Source organism: Puma concolor, chromosome A2, assembly GCF_028749965.1.
Source record: "Puma concolor isolate L17-30 chromosome A2, mPumCon1.1.hap2, whole genome shotgun sequence".
Taxonomy (NCBI): Eukaryota; Metazoa; Chordata; class Mammalia; order Carnivora; family Felidae; genus Puma; species Puma concolor.
Window position 1 is genome coordinate 23,222,616 of NC_141668.1, and position 23,310 is coordinate 23,245,925.

The 23,310-nt window shown below is 46.1% G+C and overlaps 2 protein-coding genes and 1 long non-coding RNA gene across 7 annotated transcripts in view; 2 read left to right on the top strand and 1 right to left on the bottom strand.

Moving 5' to 3' along the window:
* The window catches only part of COPG2 (coat protein complex I subunit gamma 2), a 116,495-nt gene extending 113,230 nt beyond the window's left edge, over positions 1–3,265 (top strand). Inside the window, exons 21-24 of the mRNA XM_086689996.1 lie at positions 1,184–1,281; positions 2,012–2,150; positions 2,406–2,504; positions 2,982–3,265. Of these exons, the coding sequence (XP_086546122.1) occupies positions 1,184–1,281; positions 2,012–2,150; positions 2,406–2,504; positions 2,982–3,112 (467 nt within the window). The 3' untranslated portion in view covers positions 3,113–3,265. The remainder of the gene's footprint in view (positions 1–1,183; positions 1,282–2,011; positions 2,151–2,405; positions 2,505–2,981) is intronic.
* On the bottom strand, positions 789–17,472 carry MEST (mesoderm specific transcript). Of its 4 annotated transcripts, none has more exons than XM_086690020.1 (13): positions 17,222–17,469; positions 14,173–14,279; positions 13,921–14,075; positions 12,164–12,243; positions 11,698–11,775; positions 11,428–11,564; positions 11,192–11,250; positions 9,880–9,920; positions 9,042–9,112; positions 8,699–8,800; positions 8,076–8,152; positions 5,790–5,853; positions 789–4,853 (listed from the first exon to the last, which is right to left on the bottom strand). In XM_086690020.1, exons 2-13 carry the CDS (start codon positions 14,196–14,198, stop codon positions 4,736–4,738), a joined length of 1,008 nt encoding a protein of 335 aa, XP_086546146.1. In that variant the 5' UTR covers positions 14,199–14,279; positions 17,222–17,469; the 3' UTR covers positions 789–4,735. The 4 variants fall into 4 exon arrangements, with proteins under 4 accessions (XP_086546146.1, XP_086546140.1, XP_025785370.1 ...); XM_086690014.1 differs by lacking the exon at positions 17,222–17,469 and adding an exon at positions 14,642–14,881; XM_025929585.2 differs by lacking the exon at positions 14,173–14,279.
* Positions 6,877–8,705, top strand: LOC147583058 (uncharacterized). Of its 2 annotated transcripts, XR_015244945.1 has the most exons (3): positions 6,877–7,867; positions 8,206–8,353; positions 8,547–8,705. It is a non-coding gene; the product is annotated as an uncharacterized LOC147583058 (long non-coding RNA). The 2 variants fall into 2 exon arrangements; XR_015244944.1 differs by having other exon boundaries at positions 6,877–8,353.
* Positions 17,473–23,310: the final 5,838 nt, after the last annotated feature.

Genomic DNA, 23,310 nt, shown 5'->3' on the forward strand with positions numbered 1-23,310 from the left:
CACTCCCACACAGCCCCGTTAAAACTCAAAGAACCTACGGGCACTGAGTTGCAGCGTCACAGGCATGTAAGGAGACCTGTCCCTCCCTCTCTCTCTCTCTCTCTCTCTCTCTCTCTCACACACACACACACACACACACATCTAGTTAACTCCTAGCCAATCCACTCTTGGAGAAAGAGGTCATGACTCCAATCTGACATGCTTGTTTACACCTTTATGTGGAATGTCAACACGTATTGGCATTTACTACATACTTGGCGGGAAAGAGGGAGTTTAAAGACTGAGCAGAGAGGTCAAAGTCCCATTACCCAGATTGTCACAGATGGTCTTTCCATCTGAGTCTGTTCTTTCCTGCCCTTCCTATCCCCCAAATAACTCTCACTCCCCAATTTCTAGTATTTTTTGTACCTGTAAGCCTTTTTCAAACCATGGATTAAATCCTCAAATGCCTTTTCATCCATACTTAATAAATCACCCCCTCTTCCAACAGTTCAGAAAGTCCCATCTTCTTTACGAAGACTTCCCTTTCCAAAAATGTGTCCCCCTACCTCCATTTCTTTCTGAATTTACGAGTCATCCCCAAACATATAATGGCCCACTTGTTTTTCCGTTTTAAGACACTGACTTTGCCAGTACTGGAACCTCATTACTGACCTATACTGTAGGTTGAAAGTTGACCTAAAGCAAGTTCATTCTGGTGTCCTACAGACCCCCTGTTGGTCCACAGTCTAAAGATACAATATTGAGAGACTCTGGTGTACTTAGTGTTAATTCAATGACCTGTGTGCTTTTTGCTTTTTTTTTTTTTTTTTTTTTTGCTTTGTCAGCTCCTAAAAGTAACGGTTCTCACATTTTTCAACTTGTAGACCCTTTTGACAGGCCTGGCAAAAAAAAGTCCCCAGTTATCCCCCCTGCCGCTTTCTTTATACAGATAAGAAAACATTTTTGTCCAGGTCGTCTTTTCTGTACTTTTCGACAGGAAAGGTGTGGTCTATGTATGGCGGGGAATGGTTTTTAAAGTCATTTTGTGAGACTGCCTTTTGCCCAGGCCGCAGGCTGCTTTGGGGGCCACCACCCGTCACGATACAGAACACGGCGCTGCGTGCGGACGGTGCGGAGTTACAGACGGAGGCCCTGGGCTTGCACTGCCCCTGACACAGGCTTGCCTTCTCTTTCACCCCAGCTGCAGGCACCTTTAGCTGCACCATGAAGTTTACAGTCCGGGACTGCGACCCTGACACCGGGGTTCCAGCTGAGGAGGGGTATGATGATGAGTACGTGGTGAGTCTTCCCGGCACAGAGATTCACTCTGACACCCTCGCACCACCCAGTGACCTCTGCCTGCAGAGAACATGTTGCTGGCGGCACCTGACATGAACCTACGGGCTTTTATTCTCAAACACGTCACAACCGAGGAGGACCTGGGCCAGTCCTCCTCTGTGACAGGAGTGTATCTTGCCAAAGAGAATTCCGATTTACCCCTTAGTGACTGATTAAAACAAAACTCACTTTGTTAGGTCTTTAAAAATAGGGGCGATTAAGAGATGAAAACGTTTACGCGATTTGCCTGGAGATCAAGGAGTTTTACGGGAAGGATTGGGTTTTTCTGTTTTTGTTCGGGCAGCTTTTAGTTTGCTTATAATGTTGCCACAGCATGAAATGAAAAGCCCTCAGAGAATGTAGGGAAAAATTTAAAAAGTATCGACCTGCTGGCGAACGTGAAGTTCGGAAGGTCCGTGTGGCAACCTGACTTCTTTGTACCCCGGGGCTATAGGCGTGGCTCGGAATACAGCTCCCGCCAGGTGACCTGTTTTCTTGCTTTCCTTTGCGAAGGCATATGCGGGTAGATTCATCCAGACCACGGAACTTAAACTACTTTAGTGGTAGAGTTTATCCTAGGCTCCTGCAAAGGATATAACGCGGAATGATAAAAGCATGCTAATTAGTCCCTTCGGTCTGGGCTGTGTACCGGAGGGCCTTCATTTACTGACCCCTGCTTGTTACCTACTAGCTGGAAGATCTCGAAGTGACTGTGTCTGACCATATTCAGAAAGTCCTGAAGCCTAACTTTGCTGCTGCCTGGGAAGAGGTGGGAGACACCTTTGAGAAAGAGGAGACCTTTGCCCTCAGTTCTACCAAAACTCTCCAAGGTGAGAACAATTTTGCTCTCGGTGTATTGCAGTCTAAAACCTAATAGGCTTACTTATTATTCCACAGTAACTCTTTAAATATCTCATAACCTGTTTCACTGCCAAGGCCAGGATCCCGTCTGCATCATCTAATGGAATCAACCGGGTTCTAGTCTGGTAGCCTCCCTCCACGGGGCACCCCTTCCATCCCCAGCACGTGCAGGGGCAGACCCCCAGGCTGAGCCTTCCTGACCCTCTTGTATCTTCTCAACACAGAAGCTGTCAACAACATCATCACGTTTCTGGGCATGCAGCCATGTGAGAGGTCAGACAAGGTGCCTGAGAACAAGAACTCCCATTCCCTCTATCTGGCAGGTAAGAAACCTCCATCAGAGTCTCCCTTTGTACGGTTGCAAAATAGGAGGGGGTGTGCAGGGGCATCTCGTGCCCTGCTACGGTTCCGTTATCCCGTTATGGGTTATAATTTGAAGGCCTGTTCATATGAATAATTTGTTTTAGCTGTTTAATTATTTGCGTATCCTTAACGTTGTTCTCTGAAGAAGTAAATTTGGCCTAAAACACGTAAATCTCTCCCGCACATACCAATGCTACCACTTCCCCACCTTTGAGTACTCCAAATCAGTATTATTGAGTACCTCCTATGTGCCTGGTATCACGGAAATATAAAAGATTGCTTAGAATTTGTCCACAAGATTCAATTCTCACCGTAAACACAAATCTCTAGAAAAGCTAAACTAAACTAATAGGAAATGCAAGCAGAGCACGATATAGTTCATTATTCAGAGCTTCTTGTGAGGTCTTAAGTCAGTTTTCCTTGCTTTTTTCTCTCAGGTGTATACAGAGGTGGCTATGATTTATTGGTGAGGTCCAGGCTGGCCTTAGCAGACGGAGTGACCATGCAGGTGACTGTCAGAAGCAAAGAGGGAACACCTGTAGATGTTATCTTGGCTTCTGTTGGATAAATTGTCACTGGGCAAGATGAAGTTGATGGCACAGTTCACTGTCAGTGGGCTTTTAGACTAGTGGCATGAATTTCCCGGAATTTGACTTTTAAGGATTAATGTTCTTTGGAGAAGCAAATTAAACATTTGGCCCTGAGCCAGCAGATCAAGCAACTATTTGTTCTTGTGCATGTAAATTTTTTTTCTTTTCTTTTCTTTTTTTTTTTTTTTTAAATTAACACTTGGTCAACTTTGGTATGATAGTACAGCTTTGGGTGATGTTGCAAATCAAATACTATCCTGTACCCCAGCTGCTTAACTTCATCACATTCTTTAATCTAATGTGTGTCTGAAAGCTCCTGACAATGTTGGAAAGCTTTTATCCCAGAGGGGTGGTGGGGGAGGGGAAGCCGGAGTCCACTTTTGTCAAAATTCATTTTTATTAATAGAAAATAAACACTTATTCCAGTTTCAGTCGTTATACTTCAAGTTGCTAATAAAAAAAAAATTTAAAATAATCACTCAATCATCCTGTTTTGACTAAGACAGTGAAGCTGTGGCTTAAAAAAAACGTATTCAGCACCATTTGCGCATAGGCCTTTCAGAATTTGTTCTTAAAGTTTCAGAACTTTCCTGTCTACAAAGTACAGGAATTACTGAGCTACGAGAGGAAGCTTCTCTAGGACAACCAACGAGAAGTTAAGTAATCGTCATAAAAGGAATCCATGTACATTCAGCACGGTAACTTGGACTATACAACGATCCCCTCCCCTCCAGCTCAGGAGGGACATGCTTCTAAGCACTGAGGTATGAAGAGTCAGACTGTTATTTGCTGTTAGAATTAGCTAATAACAGTAAATCTCTGGCAAGGATGCTACTGGTCCTTAACATCCTGTGATTTTAGGAAATTCTGTAAATAGTCTGGGTTTAATTCAATTTACTCAGAAATGAAACCTGTCGAATAAGGTTCACTACTCTGCCAGAGTATCTGCTGGTTTAGTATTCTTATAAAATACGTATAATACGTGCAGGTAAATCATAGTATTAAAGTATACTTAGAATACTGCATATTCAAACCAAAACCTAGGTCAACAAAATGCCTATAATTAAAAGCAGCTGATGGAACGAAATCCAAAGTTATGACAAGGGAGACTCACTCTCACTAAGCCGTGTTGCTTAGAGAAGTTATGAAAGCGTGTGCCCTTACGGCCATTTGAGGACAGGTAAGGAGACCCCCTCTCCTCATTCTTTACCATAGGATTCCAATCGAGGATGGGCCAGAAATTAGCATTTCTAAATATTCCAGAAAAGTCCACAGAACTGTCAGAAAGACTTTCAAAACGTCTGTCTTTCTGAATCTGTGAGTAGTCATGCTCATCAGAATTTTCTGATAGCACAAAGACAAAGGCAAGTCCATACACTCGCTCAGATGTTAGAAGAATGGGAGGTGGACTGTTCGGGCCATCCTTAGCCAGAGCCTCCGTGGGCTTTTTAACTATATGCTGATCACAAGTGAGTCAGGTGGACTTTTGTGAGAGAATAGCGTGTGGTGGCCAGGACCTCTTTTGGGCATTTCTTTCTAAGTGGAATACACAACAGGTAAGGGAGTAGGGGAGGTAATACAGGGAAGCTACTCTTTCCAGCTCAGAAGGAGTTGATGAAGCCCATATATGCATTCAAGAAGCCCATGGGATCCTCTAGCTGTGGATAGTGGCTAATGTGGTCATCCAGAATCGACACTGTGGACCGCGGCAGCGTTTTCCTAGTGGAAGAGAACAGCATGTAGGTGAACTTGAGGCTGGAGGGAGGGGAGGGATGCAAGCCAGTGGGCAGCCCCAGTAAATGCCCTTACGGACATACCACACTGGAAGGAACCAACAAAGAGCTTATTCACCTTCTACTTTGGAATTGTACCTTAGGCGGGTAAACCTGCCAATTCCATTTATGACATAAGCAGACTAGTTCTTAACTGTTCATAACCCAACAGACAACAACTTGAAAATATAACACTTTGCAACACCTGCCCAGGCAGGAGGACTTCCAGCTCCTTAGAGAAGCATGAGGCATCAAACGAGTGGGCCATTCAGAAACTAACCGTCCAAGTAAAGATAACAAAAGGCCTTCCTTAACCCTGGCAGGAGAGGAGATGAGATGGGGCGGGGCGGGGGGGAGGGCATTCTGTTTAGAATTAAATGTACACTATTTACTACTGGGTTGTTTCTGCTAGGCCGTGTGAAGGTATGGGACAGTCTCATGTGACATAATCAAGATTTCGTATTCCAACACCTTCTGAGTAAGTTAAGCACCTAGAGAAAATAACAACCAAGGAGAAGGCACTTTTCCACAGTGATCTCTTCTCAAGCTCTCCTTACAGTCTGCTCAGCTGAGGTCGAGGAGTTTTACAGTCAGACTAAAGCAAACATTTAAAACAGATCTACTTCCGTTCCTTGGTTCACATGACAGCTTTTTCTTACCTGTACACCTAGGAGTATGTGGTAGCCATGACAGTGAAAACAGGCCATGTAAATCAAGACAACGTAAACCTGAATTTTTTCATCTTTCCATTTACGAAAATAAGATTCCCCAATTCATCTTTTTATGTGTTTCCTAGATGAACAGCCAGTGAGGGCAGAGACAGTGGCTATCCTGTTCACCACTGTCACCAGGAACAAAACAAAGACCCCTGAGGGAGACTCACCTGTACAGCTCCAAAAACTCTGGATAGGGGTTTACGGGATCCAGTGGCCCATAGATAAAATGAACTAGGAAAGAGAAGAGGAATGAATTACTAAAGGTCTCAAATGTATTCTCCTACCCTTTAAAAGAAATTGTTTTTCCAGTCTTCATCGAGAAATAACGGACATACGTCACTATTTAAGTTTAAAGCATACAGCATGACGATTTGGTGTATGCATTTTGTGAAATGATTACTGAGACAAATTAACATCTACCTCGTATAGATACGATGAAAAAGAAAAAAAAATTCTTGTGATGAGAACTCTTAGGATCTACTCTCTCAACAACTTTCTTGTTGGCTATAGTCATTATGTTGTACGTTACATCCCTAGTACTTACTCGTAAGTGGAAGTCTGTACATTTTGACTACTTTCCTCCAGCTTCTCCCTCACCCCACCTCTGGTAACCACGGATCCAATCTCTTGTCCTCTGAGTTTGGGGGAGTTTTTTTAAATTCCACAGTATGATCTCCGGTAAGTGAGATCATACAATATCTGTCTGTCTGACTTCTCTCATTTAGCATAATGCCTTGTAGGTTCATCCACGTCGTCACAAATAGGAAGATTGCCTTATGGCTGAATAGTGCCCACTGTATACATACATATATATCACAACTTTTTTATCCATTCATTGATAGATGGACATGCAGGCTGTTTCCATGTCTTGGCTATCATAAACAACGCAGCGATGAACACAGGGGTGCAGAAACCTTTTCAAGTTAAGTGTTTTCATTTCCTCTGGATGTATTCCCAGGAGTGGAGTTGCCAGATCATAGGGTGGTTCTATTTTCATTTTTTTGAGGAGCCTCCATACTATTTTCCACCATGGCCGTCCCCATCTACAATCCCACCACCACTGCACAAGGGCTCCCTTGCTTCCAAATCCACCCCAACACTTACTGTCTCTTGTCTTTTTGCTGATGGCCATTCTAACAGGTGTGAGGTGATATCTCATTCTGGTTTTAATTTGCATTTTCCTAATGACTAGTGATGTTGAACTCTTTTCATGTACCTGTTGGCCTTTCCTATACCTTCTTTGCAGAAGTATCTATTCGCGTCCTTTGCCCAGTTTTTAATTGGCTTGTTTCTTTGCTATTGAGTATACACATTCTTCATTCATTTTGGATGTTAACCTCTTGTCAGATACATGGTTTGCAAACATTTTTCCCATTTGTTGATGGTTTCTTTACCTATACAGAGCTTTTTTAGTTTGATGAAGGTCCCACTTGTTTATTTTTTGTTTCTAAATATCTTTTTAAAAAATTTTTTATGCTTAGGGGTGCCTGGGTGGCTCAGTCAGTTAAGCGGCCGACTCTTGACTTCGGCTTGGTTTGTGAGTTTGAGCCCCGTGTCGGGCTCTGCGTAGAGCCTGCTTCCAACCCTTTTTCTGGCCCTCTCCCGCGCAGGCTCTCCCTCCCTCTCTCTCAAAAATAAATGTTAAAACAATTTTTTTTTTTTAATTTTATGCTTAGAAAATCTAGCTTCTTTTAATGAGTAGGTTATAAGGAGCTCCTGGGAATAAGCCTAACAGTCCATTTGGGACAGTTCTCCTGTACACAGCCATTCAGTCCCTCCTCCAGCTCTTCTGTGCCTGGACCAAGGGGACTAAGCCACACTGTGCATGTTCTCTTCCTATGAATCCAGGATACCATCATTATTTAGGTCTCTCTTCAGTTATAACTGACCGCTGACGTTTTAAATCTTGGGCACCAGCTACTATGGATGAGACACTGCACTGAGTTTTTTCTTTTTAAATCTATAAGAACGAACAGACACGTGAGCACAAAACACCTCCAGCCTCTCCATTAGTATCTAAACCGCCTTCTGTTGCGGCACTTCAGCATTTAACGTGGCAGCCGCTGACAAGGCCCAGCACGAGAGCCGGCCCAACTCCCACTCCTGACAGTGACCCCAACTACCTCTGCAGTGGCATCGCCCTGTTTTCCACACTTCACTCTACAACTCGTGTCACTGGTGTCCAGATGCTGGGAGTAGGGCCTGCCAGATTAAATAAGAGATGCCCAGTTAAATGTAACTTCAGGTAAGAAATGATGATTTGGGGGGGGGGGGGGGGGTATAAAGATGTCAAAATACTGCAAAGCACATACTTATTCTAAAAAAGTACTTGCCGTTTATATGAAATTCAAATTTAGCTGGGTCTCTTGTATTTGTATTTGCTAAATCTGGCAATTATTTTAGCTCCATAGTCCCTCAGTATTCCTATCAAAACGTAATACAGAAATACTCACTGGGAATAGTTACAGAAGCAAGAGCTCCCACCCAGCGTCTTCTAAACTTCTTCCTCTGGTTGATGTACTGTAAGAGACTACAGGACAGATAAGTCAGCAAGAGTAGGACAAGAAATCTTTACTGTTACAGGAATGCAAAGGCATCCTAAAATGAAAGCCGCGACATTCTCACTTGAACCGCGGCCTGAGGATGCTTTGTACAAGACAGAGAGCTCTCCCTCTCAGTCCCGGCTGCAATGGAAAAGATACGAAAAAGGAAGAGACTTGTACTTTGAGAGGTACTAGGCTCCTTTCACAACTATGATTAGACATTTTGAAGCATTTTAATATTAACAAAAAGCCCAAAGTAGGATTTGCTAAACTCAATTGGCCAGTTACTGATTTAGCATTAGAATGTGCAGCTGTTTATCTAAACTCTGTACCACATGGCTTCTGCTCAGGGCTCACTATTCTCCACTTCTTTCTTCTCAGCGCAGGACTTTCTCGTTTGCCTCACAGACCATAACGGACCCCCTCGTGAGAGGGAACAAGCTAGCAAGGAACAGAACGAGGAATCCTACAGCTTTCCCCACTTTCCAAAAACAGAGCTTCTCTGGAAACCAAAAGAAAGTGTTATTTCTTACCTGTCGATGACTAAGTTTCCGTCATTGTTGCGGATCCCTGCCCACATGTCCCACAGCTCACTCTCAGAGGGGCGGGTGTACGGCCCAAAGACTGGGGTGAGACTGAAAGAGCCCGAAAGAGCAGAAAGACACAGGTCAATGTTAAAGAATCCAGAATGTTAAATATGACTGGAACCTCACAGGTCACAGAGTCTGACCCTTAACTGATTTGTGAATTCCTTCTACCACTTCCCTGGCAAATGGCCAACATCTGTGTTTTAAAATATCAAACCCTGGCCCAGAATTTTAATGGCAACTTTTCACTACATTGTTCCCAGGCTATAGCGAATCAATAATGACTTACCCTCGGGAGAATACAAAGAAGTTCATCAATCGTGTCAGGATGGGTGACAGCACGCCTCCATCTTTGAGGAGCTGTAGGTAAAGAGGTAAAAATCAGGAATTTAGAGAAAGAAAACCACTAACCAGGACAGAAGTTTCATATTAGGAATTTAAAAAGGACTTAAGCCAAATGTCCTTCTACTGAAACATTTCCTTACTGGCTTTTCGCTTCTTGTTTTGCCTACCTGCTCTCTCACGGAAGGCAGACCTATTTGTGGTTCCCTTTAAGATTACCTTTCTACGCTTCACTAAATCCCTAAGATTTCTAACTGATGTATTCAACTTTAGGATCTGATCTGTTCAGACAACATGCTAATGATACAAATCTCTAGATAGCTGTATTTCTCCAAGTATTTGTTGATCTCTTCTTCTCAGAAAGGAGGCTTTACCTAGAAACTGCTTCCATTGCTGTATCTGCGGATACAGAAGGAAAAAACTAACTTTATTAATGTAAATTCCTGAGGAGAGCATTTTAACTACAGCCCATTACAGCAGGTATGGCCCTTATAAAGGTCCTAGCATTATTTATGTTGGTATAAATCCTGAAAACTCAAGATTTTGGGGGCGCCTGGGTGGCTCAGTCGGTTAAATGGCCGACTTCGGCTCAGGTCATGATCTCACGGTCCGTGAGTTTGAGCCCCGCGTCGGGCTCTGTGCTGACAGCTCAGAGCCTGGAGCCTGTTTCAGATTCTGTGTCTCCCTCTCTCTGACCCTCCCCCGTTCATGCTCTCTCTCCGTCTCAAAAATAAATAAACGTTAAAAAAAAAAACACTCAAAATTTTGTCACTGGAGTAGCCAACCTTTTGGAGTAGGAGAGGACGGTGAGTCTCAGGAAATATACCTATAGGAGAAGAAGAGACTCATGTTAGTTATTTACCAACAATTTTAAGTCAAACACAGGCTCATTATCGGAGACTATCTCCCGATTTACTGTCACATTTGAGGCCTTTATTGCCAGAAACGATAAAATAAACAAAACTTAGTTCTTTCATCTAATTACTTCTCCAGGGAATTCTCTGTTTAACAGGTCAGATTCTGTCCTGCTGGGATTACTTTCCCCATTGTAAGAGTAGAGAAACAGGGGAAAGCTAATGTATGTGATCGTCCATAATGCTGACTGAGCCTGACTTCCCTTGGCCTTTCTTTCCATTCTTCACAGTACCTAGTATTGTTAGTGATTTGGGCTACAAAAGAAACCAGTGGTTTTTTCAGGAACTGTAGGTCCCTGGGGGGGGGGGGGGGGGGGGGAGACCAAAAAACCTAGAGTTTCCTTTTCCATTTTTCTCCAGAGTCAATGAGAGAAAGCCATGAGCATCACTGATAAAGGGAGAGACTCCCGTCCGAATCTGCCCTTATGGTATTCAGGGGACATCTGGATATTCATGGACTTCCAAGTCAGGCTCAATGGCACACAAGGAAAAAGAACCCTCTCCAAAAGATTTAAGCAAAGGTTCAGTAATTTCTAAGTGAAACTTGGCATTACCATCAATTAAGAGTTTTTGGGGGGCGCTAGGGTGGCTCAGTCAGTTGAGCATCTGACTCTGGATTTCAGCTCAGGTCATGATCTCACTGTTTGTGAGATGGAGCTCTGCATTGTCAACCACGGAGCCTGCTTGGGGTTCTCTTTCCAAAATAAATAAAAATAAACATTTTTTTGAAAGATTAAGAGTTTCTGGAACAAACCACAGGGTATCAGAAGCGCCTGTGGTCTCATCACAACTATCTGCATAACCCACTGCAGTTGCTGCAGCGAGTGCTCTCCTCACGACCAACCGGGGTTGTTGCTAGACCTACCCACAGATCTTGCTGCGCGATGCATTTACAAAGAAACACGTGTGACTGTAACGCAGCTTTGTATTAGCTGTCTGTCGATACAAGCAGTTTCTTTCGTGATCCTATTTGTTTTATTTTCTATGTTTAAAAACATTCTGAGAAAGAGTCGGTAAATCTCATTAGAGATTTCGTAGTTCATGGCATAAGAAAGGTCAAGATCCTCTGGTGTAATTACGTCTGCCTGCAATACCATGAGATTACTGTTTAGATGTCGACATGATATCTACATGTGGCCCTTTGAGGCTACACCTCATTTCCACCCACCGCCACGGCAGTTACCTCCATTTGACAGACAGAGACTCTTTATGGTAAGCCGACCAGATCGATTCTGCTTGAACCTGGAAATGGGTGAGGGAAACACACATCTAACTCAGTGGACACACACCAATGCAGCAGCTAAAGACAAACTCCCAAGAGGGAAAAGGACTAGAAAGAATCCAGGAACAATTTATTTTTCCCAGCATTTTAAACCAGTGATACCCGTGAGCAGGACTGAAGTCTACGACCTCACTGACCTATAGAGCAGCTCCTGAGCAACGATATCTCCATAGTCATGAGACAAAAGGTTGATCCTGCGGTTCTGGAGCCCCAGGTGCCGCAAAAGTGCCTCCACAATGCTGGCCTGCTCAAATATGGAATAGTGATGTGGTCTCTAAGGAGAAGAAAGCCCAGATATACAGGATGACGTCATGAGTGCTGATCTGTCTGCCAGCCTGACCCTCTGTTGTCATCCAACACCACCCCTCCACCAAAAAAAACACTGGTCCCATCTAGATGCCGCTTACCGGTTTGTCACTGAAGCCAAAGCCCAAGAAATCAAGGGCAATCACTCGATGAAACCTTAGGGTCAGACCTTCCCAAATCTACAAGAACGAAAAAGAGGATCTGGATTTTGTAATCCTGCGCCTCTGCTCTTCCAACCTACAGTACAAGAGCTTCATCCCCATCTTGACTTAACAAACAGACTTTGATAAAAAATCTCATGAAACCACCACAGGCCCACGGATGATCCTCTTGGTTTACTCGTAATCTCCATTCAGGGAAAAACTCGAGCATTTTTAACTTGTCAATGATCCTTTCCAGATCACCCAAGGGTTTTTTACTCCCTTACAGTAAATGAGAAACAGTTCTACATTTAATCCTGTTTTATTAAGCAATTCAAATAGCTAAGAACCTTGCAGTCCTGATAACACAGTCCTTGATTTTGGATTTTTAAAGATATAGTAGGATCTAGAAATCTGATTTCATTACCTTGTACCAATCATAGCTGGATGTTGGAAAGCCATGCAAAAGCACAACTATCTCAGGACTTCCAACCACACCCACAGAGTCTGGGAAAAAGGAAAGAAATCAGTTAGGCTGGCTGCCTTAAAAAATAATCTTGAAAATATTAAAATCTACATAATCTGGTATAAAGGACAAGAAACCCTGCCTAAATTAATGAAATAAAAATAAATTCATTTTTAAAATGCAAGCTTACTGCTTTTCGTAAAAACAGGCATTTGATGATTTTTTCATCTGTATATTAAAAACTTGTCAATAGCACACTTTATATGAAAATACTTGAAGGCAATCTGCTTAATTTCACTTAGATTTTTTAAAGTATTTCCCCATTTCTTTATATTACCAATATGTAAATTGTTTTTCACAGTAAAAAGTAACTTGCACAGTTAGAAGTATACAATCACGACATAAACACTACAGGTTTTTTGTACCTTATTAATGGCCTCACAAAAATTCTCTGAAATATAGCAACTCTTCCTCAACCTGGTGAACACCTTAGTTTATTCTATTTGTCCAGCACTTTTATTTCCCCCAGGGGAGACCCAATCCAGTATCAAAAGCATACTGCTCAAACTATTAAAAGTTCTAACAAGTATAAAAAAATATTAATACAGACATGAACATTTTTTAATGCACAGGCATCTTTTAAATTAGTCAAACATTTAAACAGTGAAAGGTCTTGTTAAAAGTATTAGATTTAAAACGGACACATTCATACATACTGCCAGTGGCATGAGATTTGAGAAGGTTTGCAAAAATAATTTAATCAAAAGCAATTAAAAATATTGAGAGTTAAAGAAAAATTCTTGAGAATCCATGCAAATAAAATCATTCCGTTTACAAGTAGTATAGTGTGAAAATATATGGAAAAAAATAAATATGTTAAACATATACATGAAGATTTCCCTTCAACATTGACTATGTGAGACATTAAAAAACTAGAAACAATTAAATGACCGGTATAGAGGAAATTATATACTTACTTAATTGAATACAGCAAATGAGAGGAGGTCAGGAGCAATAATGAAAAACGGTTTATGACAAACATTTTTCGTTATTGCTCTTGACCCCCGCCCAAAAGAAATCTTTCCCAATCTTGTTTCACAATTTCTTTACCTATAAAAGGGGTTAATAGCGCCTATATCCAAGTACTGTTGTAAAGATTAAATGAAATAATGGAGATTGAAAACCTAATCCAATGACTAGCATATGATAATTACTTGACAAGTAGCAGTCATAATAATTATCATCAGCAAATTAATTTATACAAGGGTATAAGGCTTAAATCGCATTTAGTTATGCATGCAACAAATCATCTTTATAGAACACAATAAAATGAAATCAGGGACGGAGGGAAACAGAACCAACGGTAGGTCTGCTGAATACCGTTTATATTACCCGACACTAGGGGCGCTCAAAAGAGAAAACCAATATCTATCAATACAAATGAGGCTATGAAGAAAAATTATACTGAAAAGTCAGTTCTACAGAAATTGAAATTAATTCCACCGCCCCCACCCCCGCCCCCAGCGGTTTTCTTTGAGCTTCCCTGCCATGGAGTTAATGAGGGGAATGAGTTCATTCCTTCAAGCACACTGCCCAGAAAATGGGGCTTTTCCCCGCCATCGCTGAAGGGCAACAGAGACCAATGGACACAAAATGAGTACCTCAGTGGGACCTATGGGATCGGTACACGCGGGGGGCTCCAACGGCCCTCGCCTTACCTTGGTAGAAGATGCGCAGTCCCTTGTAGGTGAAAAATTTGCCTGACGACTTCCAGGAGTGAAGGGCAGGGGAAAGCTGGGGGGGTGGGATATGCAGGTAGGCCGCAAGCAGGGGCACAGCCAGCAGACCCACCTGCACCCACCACTCCCTCATCCTGTAGGAAAACCAGAGACCCGAGGTAAGCGGTCGGACGAACCGCACACGCTTCAACAAGCCCCAAATCGGCAAGATGGGGTGGGAAAACTCTGTACCGTGCAGCGACTGCCTGGCCCTCCATATGACGCACGGCAGAAAGTTTACCCAGAAGAACGTAAGCACACCTCTGCCTGCTACGCAGTCACCATAACTGCTCACCATTCTAGGAAAAAATATATTATTTTAATACGTAATCTTCCCCCTCTCCTTCCCACTTTAATCCCTCAGTGTGCTTCTCCTTCTTCCCATTGTGCTTTTCCCCAGACTTGAAGAGGTTTTTTTTTTATGTGAAGCAAAAAGAAGTATTGTGCCCCTTTTCACTGGCTTCTATCAAAGCTTCCCCAGAAAACAGTAATGATTTCCTTCATATTAAGCTCTACCCCCCCCCCACGAGTAAAGTGTTATATACAGATACACAGATGTAGTTTTTTACTAATGATTTTTTTAAAAAGCATGTCGTAGTATCCTCTGTCCTTAAAGCAGAGAGCCGTTTTTAATTTTTTTAATATTTATCAATTCTCTGACCCCAGTGAAGCCCCACTTGGTACTGCTCTCTCGATCTGTGCTGAGAAACGGCTCCAGGTAAACCGTCCGTGAACGTAGGACCCTCGGTGCCCTGCGTATTCCAACATAAGCAGCTTTGTCATGACCCACAGTATCTAATCTCCTGAGAGCTCAGGGCAGGAGATTATATTTCTGCTCTACTGAGCAGACTCTTGAGGAAGCTCCCATTTATTTAATTTTTTAGGACTGCTACCTCCCACCCTGCACGCACCTCAAAAAAAAAAAAAAAAAAAAAAAAGGCAGAGCTCATACCCAACATCTGGAAATTGCTTTGGTCTCTGGAAAGAAAGGGCTGGCTTGCATACCCAACCTTCTCATGCCCAGGACTTCAAAGGTCCAGGTCAGTCTATCCACAATGATGAGTGCTAAACGGGAATTAGAAATAGTTCTCTCTGTTTCTAGCTTATGACTTCGAATAGTCACCAGGGAAAGAATTAGCAGTAGAATGGAAGGGCTCTCAAAATAACCAGATTGGAAATACTTTCTAAAACTAAAGTAAGAGTTGTCAAGAAAACAGAGCTTACAAATTAGGGAACCCAACTGTTAAAGCCCCGCTGGAGACAGCTTTGTGCGAGTACACATACCCTTCCACCAATATTACCTGTAGACTGGACACAACCCCTACCCATCACAAACTGATCCAACTCACAAAATACTTTTTTTTTTTTTAACTCTAAAACTAATAAATAAGACTGTGGTTCCACAGTGGTTAAAAAAAAAAAAATCCCTCAAAAAATCTGAGCAGCATCTCTCTTTTTTAGGCATCACTTAGGGCAGTCTTTTTTTTTTTTTTCTTCCTCCAAAGTAGCTGTCCATAAAACAGACCCGATGATTTGGTTGCACCTTTCAAGTTAATATTATGATTCCAAAAAGTGCCCGCAAACATGATAATTATTATCACAATTTTCACCCCCTAATAGTGGCAGGCTACATCCCAGTACCTCCTTGAAAAATGAGATGACAAAAGGCATCAGGTTTAGCTATCATTAGCTATCATCTGTCCTGTACTTCAGCTCATACATTTCATCACCGCCACCCCCCCCCCCCCCCCCCAGCAGCCGCCCCAACCTGGGCTTCATCTCATTCATTCAGGGGTTTCAGCAGACGCATATCTGCAATGACTCAGCACAGAGCCAGGGAGGGGCTACTAGAGGAGCAAGCAGAAGGCTGCGGGGGGCGGGGGGAGGGGGGGGTGACAACGACTGTATACTTTCCACTCCCGGACACCTCCACCCTCTACACCTCCTCTTTTACTCCAAGAAAGGAAAGAGGCAACCTTTCAGGAAGCCGTTTTCTGGTTTCATACCTCCGTAAAAATGCCTCTAACAACATTTTAGGATTTTTAGCAGGGAAACAATCTGGCAGTCAGTAGCCAAAACGGGTTAAACATTTTTTGACCAAAATCCCCATTACTTAATGAGCCACGAGTCAAAAGTATAAATCCTGCAAACCCCAGGAGCAAACCTTCTGGAAATTAATAACCTCTACAAGCCTTGAATTCTTCGTCTCATAAAGAGGAAAAAATACGTTTAAAACCACCAAATTTGCCACCTTACGGCATCGCGCTGAGACTGTGAACTACTGCGTAAACCAATGCAAACAATTCACGTGTAACATTAGGACAGTTTGGTCAAGTAATCATTTTCGCTTGGCTTCTCATTACTGAAATCCGAAAAATACTTACGCCTCGGTGATACGGTACTGCAAGTTCTAGTCACACCTACGCAGTAACTCACGCCACAGCGATACCAGGGTCTTCAAATCCTAAGTCGCGCCACAACGATACCGGGGTCTAGAAATCCCAAATTGCGCCACAGCAATACCAGGGTCTCGAAATTCTAAATCGCGCCGAGATGATGCGGGGGCCTAGAAATCTTAAATCGCGCCAGGGTGACGCCGGGGTCTAAAAATCCTAAATCACGCCAAGGCGACACCAGGGTCTAGACGTTCTAAATCGCGCCAGAGCAATGCCCGGTTTCAAAATCCTAAATCGCATCTGAGCCATACCAAGACCTAGAGCGCCAATCGCGCCAGAGCGATTCCGGGGTCTAAAAATCCCAGAGTCTTAGGGCAAAGCCGGGGTCTAAAAACCCTGAATCGCCCTAGGGCGATGCCGCGGTCTAGAAATCTTAAATTGCGCCAGGGTGACGCTGAGGTCTAGAAGTCTTAAATCGCGCCAGGGTGACGCCGGGGTCCCCAAATCCTAAATGACGCCATGGCAACGTTGGGGTCTAGAAATCCTAAATCGCATCCGAGCGATACCAGGGTCTAGAAATACCAAATCTGGGCGATCTCCAGCCCTGCACATTCTACTGCGTGCAGGAGTGACATCCCCTCCCAAGTAGGCAGACAGGGCTCAGAGGACAGGCAGGCGCGCCACCCCGCCCCCCGCCACCAGCCCGGGTGGGGTCTTCCCTCACGGGAGTCGAGGTCCGGCAACCCCGGCACGGACACGCACATCCCCACCAGCTGGCCCGCACCCTCTCGGGGACTGCGGCTTTGAGCCAGCCACACCCCCTCGCGCCGGCCGCGCGCACCCACCTGCGGAGGCGATCTCGGCGCACCATGGCCGCGTCTTATCCCATGCCGCCCGGCACACGGGATTGGAGCACCGGGCGCCGCAGCACCCGCGGCAGGCCAGGGCCGGCCGGCAGCAAGGCGCAGCCTACAGCCCGCGAGGGCGGCGCCGGCCGCGGCAAGCAGCGAGCGGCCACCCGGGAGTGCGCTGCGGCACTGCCCGAGGCGCGGCTGCCGCAGAGGAAGGACGGAGAGGCGCTGGTTGCCGCGGCAGTGCCGAGCGAGTGGGCACCGACTTTTAGAGCCCACCCGCGCCCCGCCCCTGGTCCGCCCACCGCGCCGCAGTGCCCCTCCCGCCGCAGCCAACGCCTCTCCCCACCAGCCCTCCCCGCAGCCCTGCCGCCGCCGCAGGGATGGAACTTTCCTCTCACGGCAGCTCCTCTAGGGGGCACCTTTAGGGTTGTCGACCCCGCCAGCGCTCCGCTGCTCCTTCACAAGCCCCCCCCCCCCCCCCCCCCCCACCAACTCTGAGCTCCAGGTTCCGCAGCAGAAATTCTCCTCTGGCGAGTTAACGCCACAGGAAAAGGCAGACTCTGAAATCCGAACATACACCCCTACCCGTGGACCACCACCCACAGGTTCCCCAACCCCAGAGGTGGCCACTCGACCTCAGGTGTGGTGGGGCTCAGGGTGGCCAGCTGTGGTGCCTGCTCTCGGTCTATACCACGCCCGAGGCATGGGTTCCGTCCAAAGCAGTGGTCTTCGAGTGCCCCACACCTCGCAGGTCCCGAGCTGTGGGTAACCACCAAGGACACAACCGAATGTCTAGGAAACAATAAGCTCTGCTGGACCTCCTACCAATCTCATCAGCTAATTCGGGGGGTGGTGGTTAGGAAGCAAAAAGGGCAAAACTTGGGGAAAAGTCTGGGTTCTCTCGCTCAACCACGGCCATGGCCGCGGCGCCAGGCACGTTTCCTTTGCAGCAGCGCTACGTGGTCGGCATGCCAGAGCCCCGCCGCAGCCCTCTCTCGGCACCCGCTCCCAGCCAAGGGCCGGTACAGCACCAGAAATAATGATCTTCGCATTTATGCGACTAAAACTCCCCTTTTTTAGAATGCCGACTGAATCACAACGCAAGGGCGCCAGTGGTACGGGAAAGAAGGAAGGAATTTTTTTCTTCATCGATAATCCTTTAAAAGGCACATATTATGCCTTTGAAAAGAAAAGTGTAGAGAATCACAGTGTCTGTGTTCATTTTCTGGCTGTAAACTTAAACTCTGACGAACGCACGCGGGCTGCGAGCGAGCCAGGCAGCCCAAGCAGTGCCGGCTCCCTCCAGCGGGGGCGCTGCAGGCCTCTCTTTCCACTCGCACCCGCCCGCGCAGGCCGTTCCGCGGCAGACAGCGCAGCCAAGCACACGAATCGCAAAAGGCCAGTCCCGCCGAGCCCGGCCAAGCCCACCCGGCACCTAACATTGCACAGGGAGCCAGGGGCCGCCAGCCAGCCATAGGAGGAACCACCACGTATGGGCTATCATCGAAACATGTGGCGCAACCCAGGGTACATTTCTAGTGGGGTCCGATTAACAGGGTCGTGAAAGGGACCTACAATGCGCGCTAAGCGCCGGAAATACGGAGATGAATGCGAAATGGCCCATGCCACAAGATGCTGACCATCCGGTGGGGAAGACAGACAAGAACTGATGCCGCTTAAATCTTCCCTTTCAGTTCCCGGCAACATTTTTTGACAGGTTGGCCCCCTCCCCCTAACATGGAAGGCCCTTAAAGGCCAAGCCCAAGTATTATTCACCTTTTGTATCCCCAGAGCCCGCCACAGTGCCAGCCACAAAGCAGGCCCCTAATAAATACTGCATGAATAAGTACAAGAATTTGAGGGCGCACAGGGGAGGAAGTAATTAAGGGGAGGGGGGCGGGTAGTCTTGAATGATGAATAGACATTTACCAGAGAGACAAAGAGCATTCCAACCAGAGGGGACGGCATTTGCAAAGCACCGGAGGCGCAGGACCGCACAACCTTTGGGGGAAAGCTGCAAGTCCTTTAGGCCTGGTGCCGACAGGCAAAAAATTAGGCTACAAGCAGTATTTCATCCTGAGGAGTTCGGAATCTGTCCAAAAGAAAATGAGAAGCCACAGATGGATGTAAACCCTTTATGGCTTTAATTGGTTACTCACCAAAATATAAATTACTCTCTTGAAAAGTAGAGGATTACCTATTTTAACTACCACCTTTTAAGGACTGAATTAATTACTTAGCAAAATTTAAATCAGTCAACGGAGTAAAGGTTTTCCCATTTTAATGAAGACAACAGTAACAACCTTTGCATTATTTTCTTTTCGTATTTGTCGTCCATAGAACTGTGGAGCCCCACAGATTCCACACTTTCACTCTCACCACACCAGAAGCACCAGCACCCAAGATGAAGGCGGTTTTGTGTTTAATGAACTGAATGCTCACAAAGGATCTTATTCTGAAAGCCACAGAACAAGTGGGCAGATAGGAGAAACTGTTGGGGGGAGGGGTGAAGAGGGGACCGAAGATGCTCTCGAAGGCAACAGGAATTCTAAATCGGGCACTCAAGGGAAACGCTCCTGGACAGAGTGGCTAGGAAAAGCTTCCACGGGGAAGGAGGAATCAAGGGTTGAGGACTTCAAACCCGGAACTTGGCTTAGGCGAAGAAAACATTCCCATTCGGAAGACCCTCCAGTGCAGAGACAAGGAGTCTGAACACGCAGAGGATACTATGAGAACTGGCTTTCCAAAGTTGAGGGAGGAAATGCTAGCGATAATGCCCCAGGAGCCAAAGGGTTAATGAATTTCCTAAATGTGCCTGACTTACTTCCAGAAAGAAGCTTCCTCCACCAGGGAGAATCTGGCTCAAGGTAAAAAACAGTCCAAGCGTCTGAGAAAACATGTAACCGTACATAAATCCAAAGTCTGCCTCCGGCTTGCTCTCGGTACACCCTTTCCGTTCTTGGATGCAGACAACACACTCGACCGACATCCCATGCAGCGCACTCCCTGGACCAGTAGCTTATCATGCACTCCTGTCACATTCCAACCCTAAGATGGTCCCCCATAATAAGTCCTCGGTTTGTGCAAAAAATAGTGCGGAACACTCAGCATTCATTGTGCAACAGCGGTGTGAGATCAGCAGGGCTGGCACCGAAAGTTCAATACTCGTATTTTTCTAACCCCAGTCTGAGACCTATACGATGACAGGCACAAGGCTATTTCTGTAGACAACGAGACAGAACTGGGACTGCCACTTTGAAGAGCCACCTATAATTATCGATTCAAATAAATGGAGGAAGTTCAACATGGGAGAAATTTGGTCGAACAGCAGCACATATTAGAGACTTAGGGCTTTAGGTGACAGTCAGTCAATGTGATATGGCTCAAAAAATGCCACTGTAGATTGCAGAATGTAATGAGAGAAGTACCCAGGATGAACTAATCCTACTCTATTTTGCTAGTTAGACTTCACAGAAAGTATTTCATTCTGTTTTACAAAGCAATTTAAGAGACCCATAAACAGGAGTGCGTTCAGAGAGGATCACCTAAAATGCATTACAAATTATGTCACTGAAGGCATAGCCGCTCTCATATTTTAAGCATGGATCTTCACCAATTTATCCCTAATCCTTACAATAACTCAGTGAGATGACTATTTTCGTCCACATCTCGCAGAGAAAGATACAGCGGCTCAGAGCACTGAGTGTTAGTATGTAAAGGACTGGGAACTGAACACAGATGTGTCTGGCTCCAAAGCTGGCGTTCTTTCCACCACCCCACACTGCCTCCCTGTTTAAAATAACTGGGCATGTTCAGCTGGAAGAAAAGAAGCCTTGTGGAGTGAGTGGAAGAAGGAAATGTGTTAGCAGTCCTCAAATATTTGTGGAAGCAGCATTAGACATTTTATTCTGTATGGCTCCAACGAGTGCAAATTGTAGAGAAACAGATGTCGATTCAACATAAAGAATTTTCCAACAGTCAGGTCTGTCTAGGGAGACTGAGTGGCTCAGCCGTTTGGGGACGTGACAGGTCCCTCATCACTAGGGGCTGGGTAATTCTGTGGCAGGTATGCAAGCTCTGGAAGAATGCACGAATGCCCTTTAAGGTTTTCTCCCACCTAACAGGAAACTAAGGATCAGAGAGGTATTGGAACCTGGCCAGGGTGACCCTTCTCCGGAAGGGTCAAATCCACAACTAGGTCTTCCCCAGCTGTCCCTCAGGCCACCACTCTTTGTACAACGTGATGTTTCAAGCAGAGGGCAAGACAAATTGAAGAAATTATCAACACAGTTACATCAACCACCCTCTCAGCCAAACTGAATCAATACATCCCCAGAGTGACTGGTTTTTTTTTTTCCTCTTCAGGCTCATGTCTGGGTAAAAGTCTTTGGCTGCAGAAAGTTCAAAAGATGTGGTAAAGAAGCATCAAGGTGAATAATCCGTTCGCCAAATAAAACGAACCTAAGCGACAGATAGCTGTTTCTATAGATTACAATGTCACTGGGCACCCCTAAAGTATCTTTACACACCTCTGTATCACTCCCATAATCCCACACCTGGCGCTGTTCCACTCGTCCGTATCTACAGTCCATCTCCCACACTCACACGGATACGTAGGTTGCAGGATTCCAAATAAAATTGTCTCTTGCATTTTTACAGCTCTTTGCCTTCCACGTATATTATTATCTCATCTGATGCTCACCACAGCCCTCTAAGGAAAACAGCTACCTTCTTTCATACAGACAAGCAATTTCCTAGCTGCCTGGGGAAGAGGGGACTGCCACACGTCACTTTTTTCTTTTTTTCTTTTTTTTTAAACCACTTTCCGCATTAGATTATTCCCCCAGCCTGGATGAGTCAACCTAGAGGCAGGTGTTTCGCTTTTCCTCCATTGCTATCAGCACCTCACACCTTCCTCAGCTGTCCTCCCCCACCAGGCCCTCCAGTGCCCCCCACCCACACCACTCCTGCAGCGCTTCCTCCCGAGTCCCGAGTCCCTGAGTCCCCTTACGACCACCACACTCGCCTGGCACCGCCCAGGCGGTGGCTCCAACTCCCGGGGCAAACCCCCCTCACGGCGCCCGGTGGCCGCGTCCCCGCACCCCACACTCGCCCAGGCCCGTGTGGCTGCCACCTTCCCGACCACGACCACTACGGCTGTCCCCCGAGTGGGAAGGTACAGCACCCCCCACCCCACCCCCCACCCCCGCTCCGAAAAATTCGAGTCCGGGTTCCCTGGAGGGGCGGTCAAGCCGACTAATGTTGTAAGGGGAGTCACGCCTGGGGACGAGGGTTGGGGGACTTTTGTGCGTTCTCGTCTGACCCCGAGGCTCTGGGAGATGACGGCCGAGGACCTCGCGCACGTGGCACTTGGGTGGCGCGCACGCCTCGGGCAGCCACCCACGAACCCCAGAGTGGTCCTGCACGCCCCAGCGTATTCTCACCCCGTCCTGGGCCATTGTCACTCAAAGCCTGGCCCCCAGGATGGGTGTGTGCTCCACGCACACTATCCACAGACCCCAGGTGTGGCCACACCCACTCTTCGGGGGGCCGGGAGGGTGAGGGTGGAGGGTCACTGATCGCCCGCCCCGTCTCTTACCTGATTCAGGTAAGACCTGGGCTACAAGACTCCATGTTTGGGGGAAACGATTGCGCATGCGCTTCCTGGGGCCAGAGGTTCTGGGCCTCACCCCACTCCCCTAGGGAAGACCCGGCCAAGCCACCGAATACCCGGCTCTGGGCTAGAGCGTCGCCACCTCCGCGCACCGGCCCATCGCCCCCAACCCAGCATGTGCTGCCGCCTTCTCCCTGCCGGGCGTCAGCGCCACCTATGGCAAAGGGTATGAAATGGCAGACTGTGCCTTCGAGAAGGCTTCTCGTGGACTGGATCAATGAGGATAAAATTTTATACGGCCTAATCTCAGTATTTTCACATGATAAACTGAAGGCCAAAGAAGAGATATTTGGGGAGTTATTAACGAGGTAGAGATCTTTGGTGAGACTTCCGCATCTCAGCCGTTCGTTGTACCTAAAGGCTCCCGGGTCTACATCTCCGGCCCCGTCCTCCACCCCCAACCCTA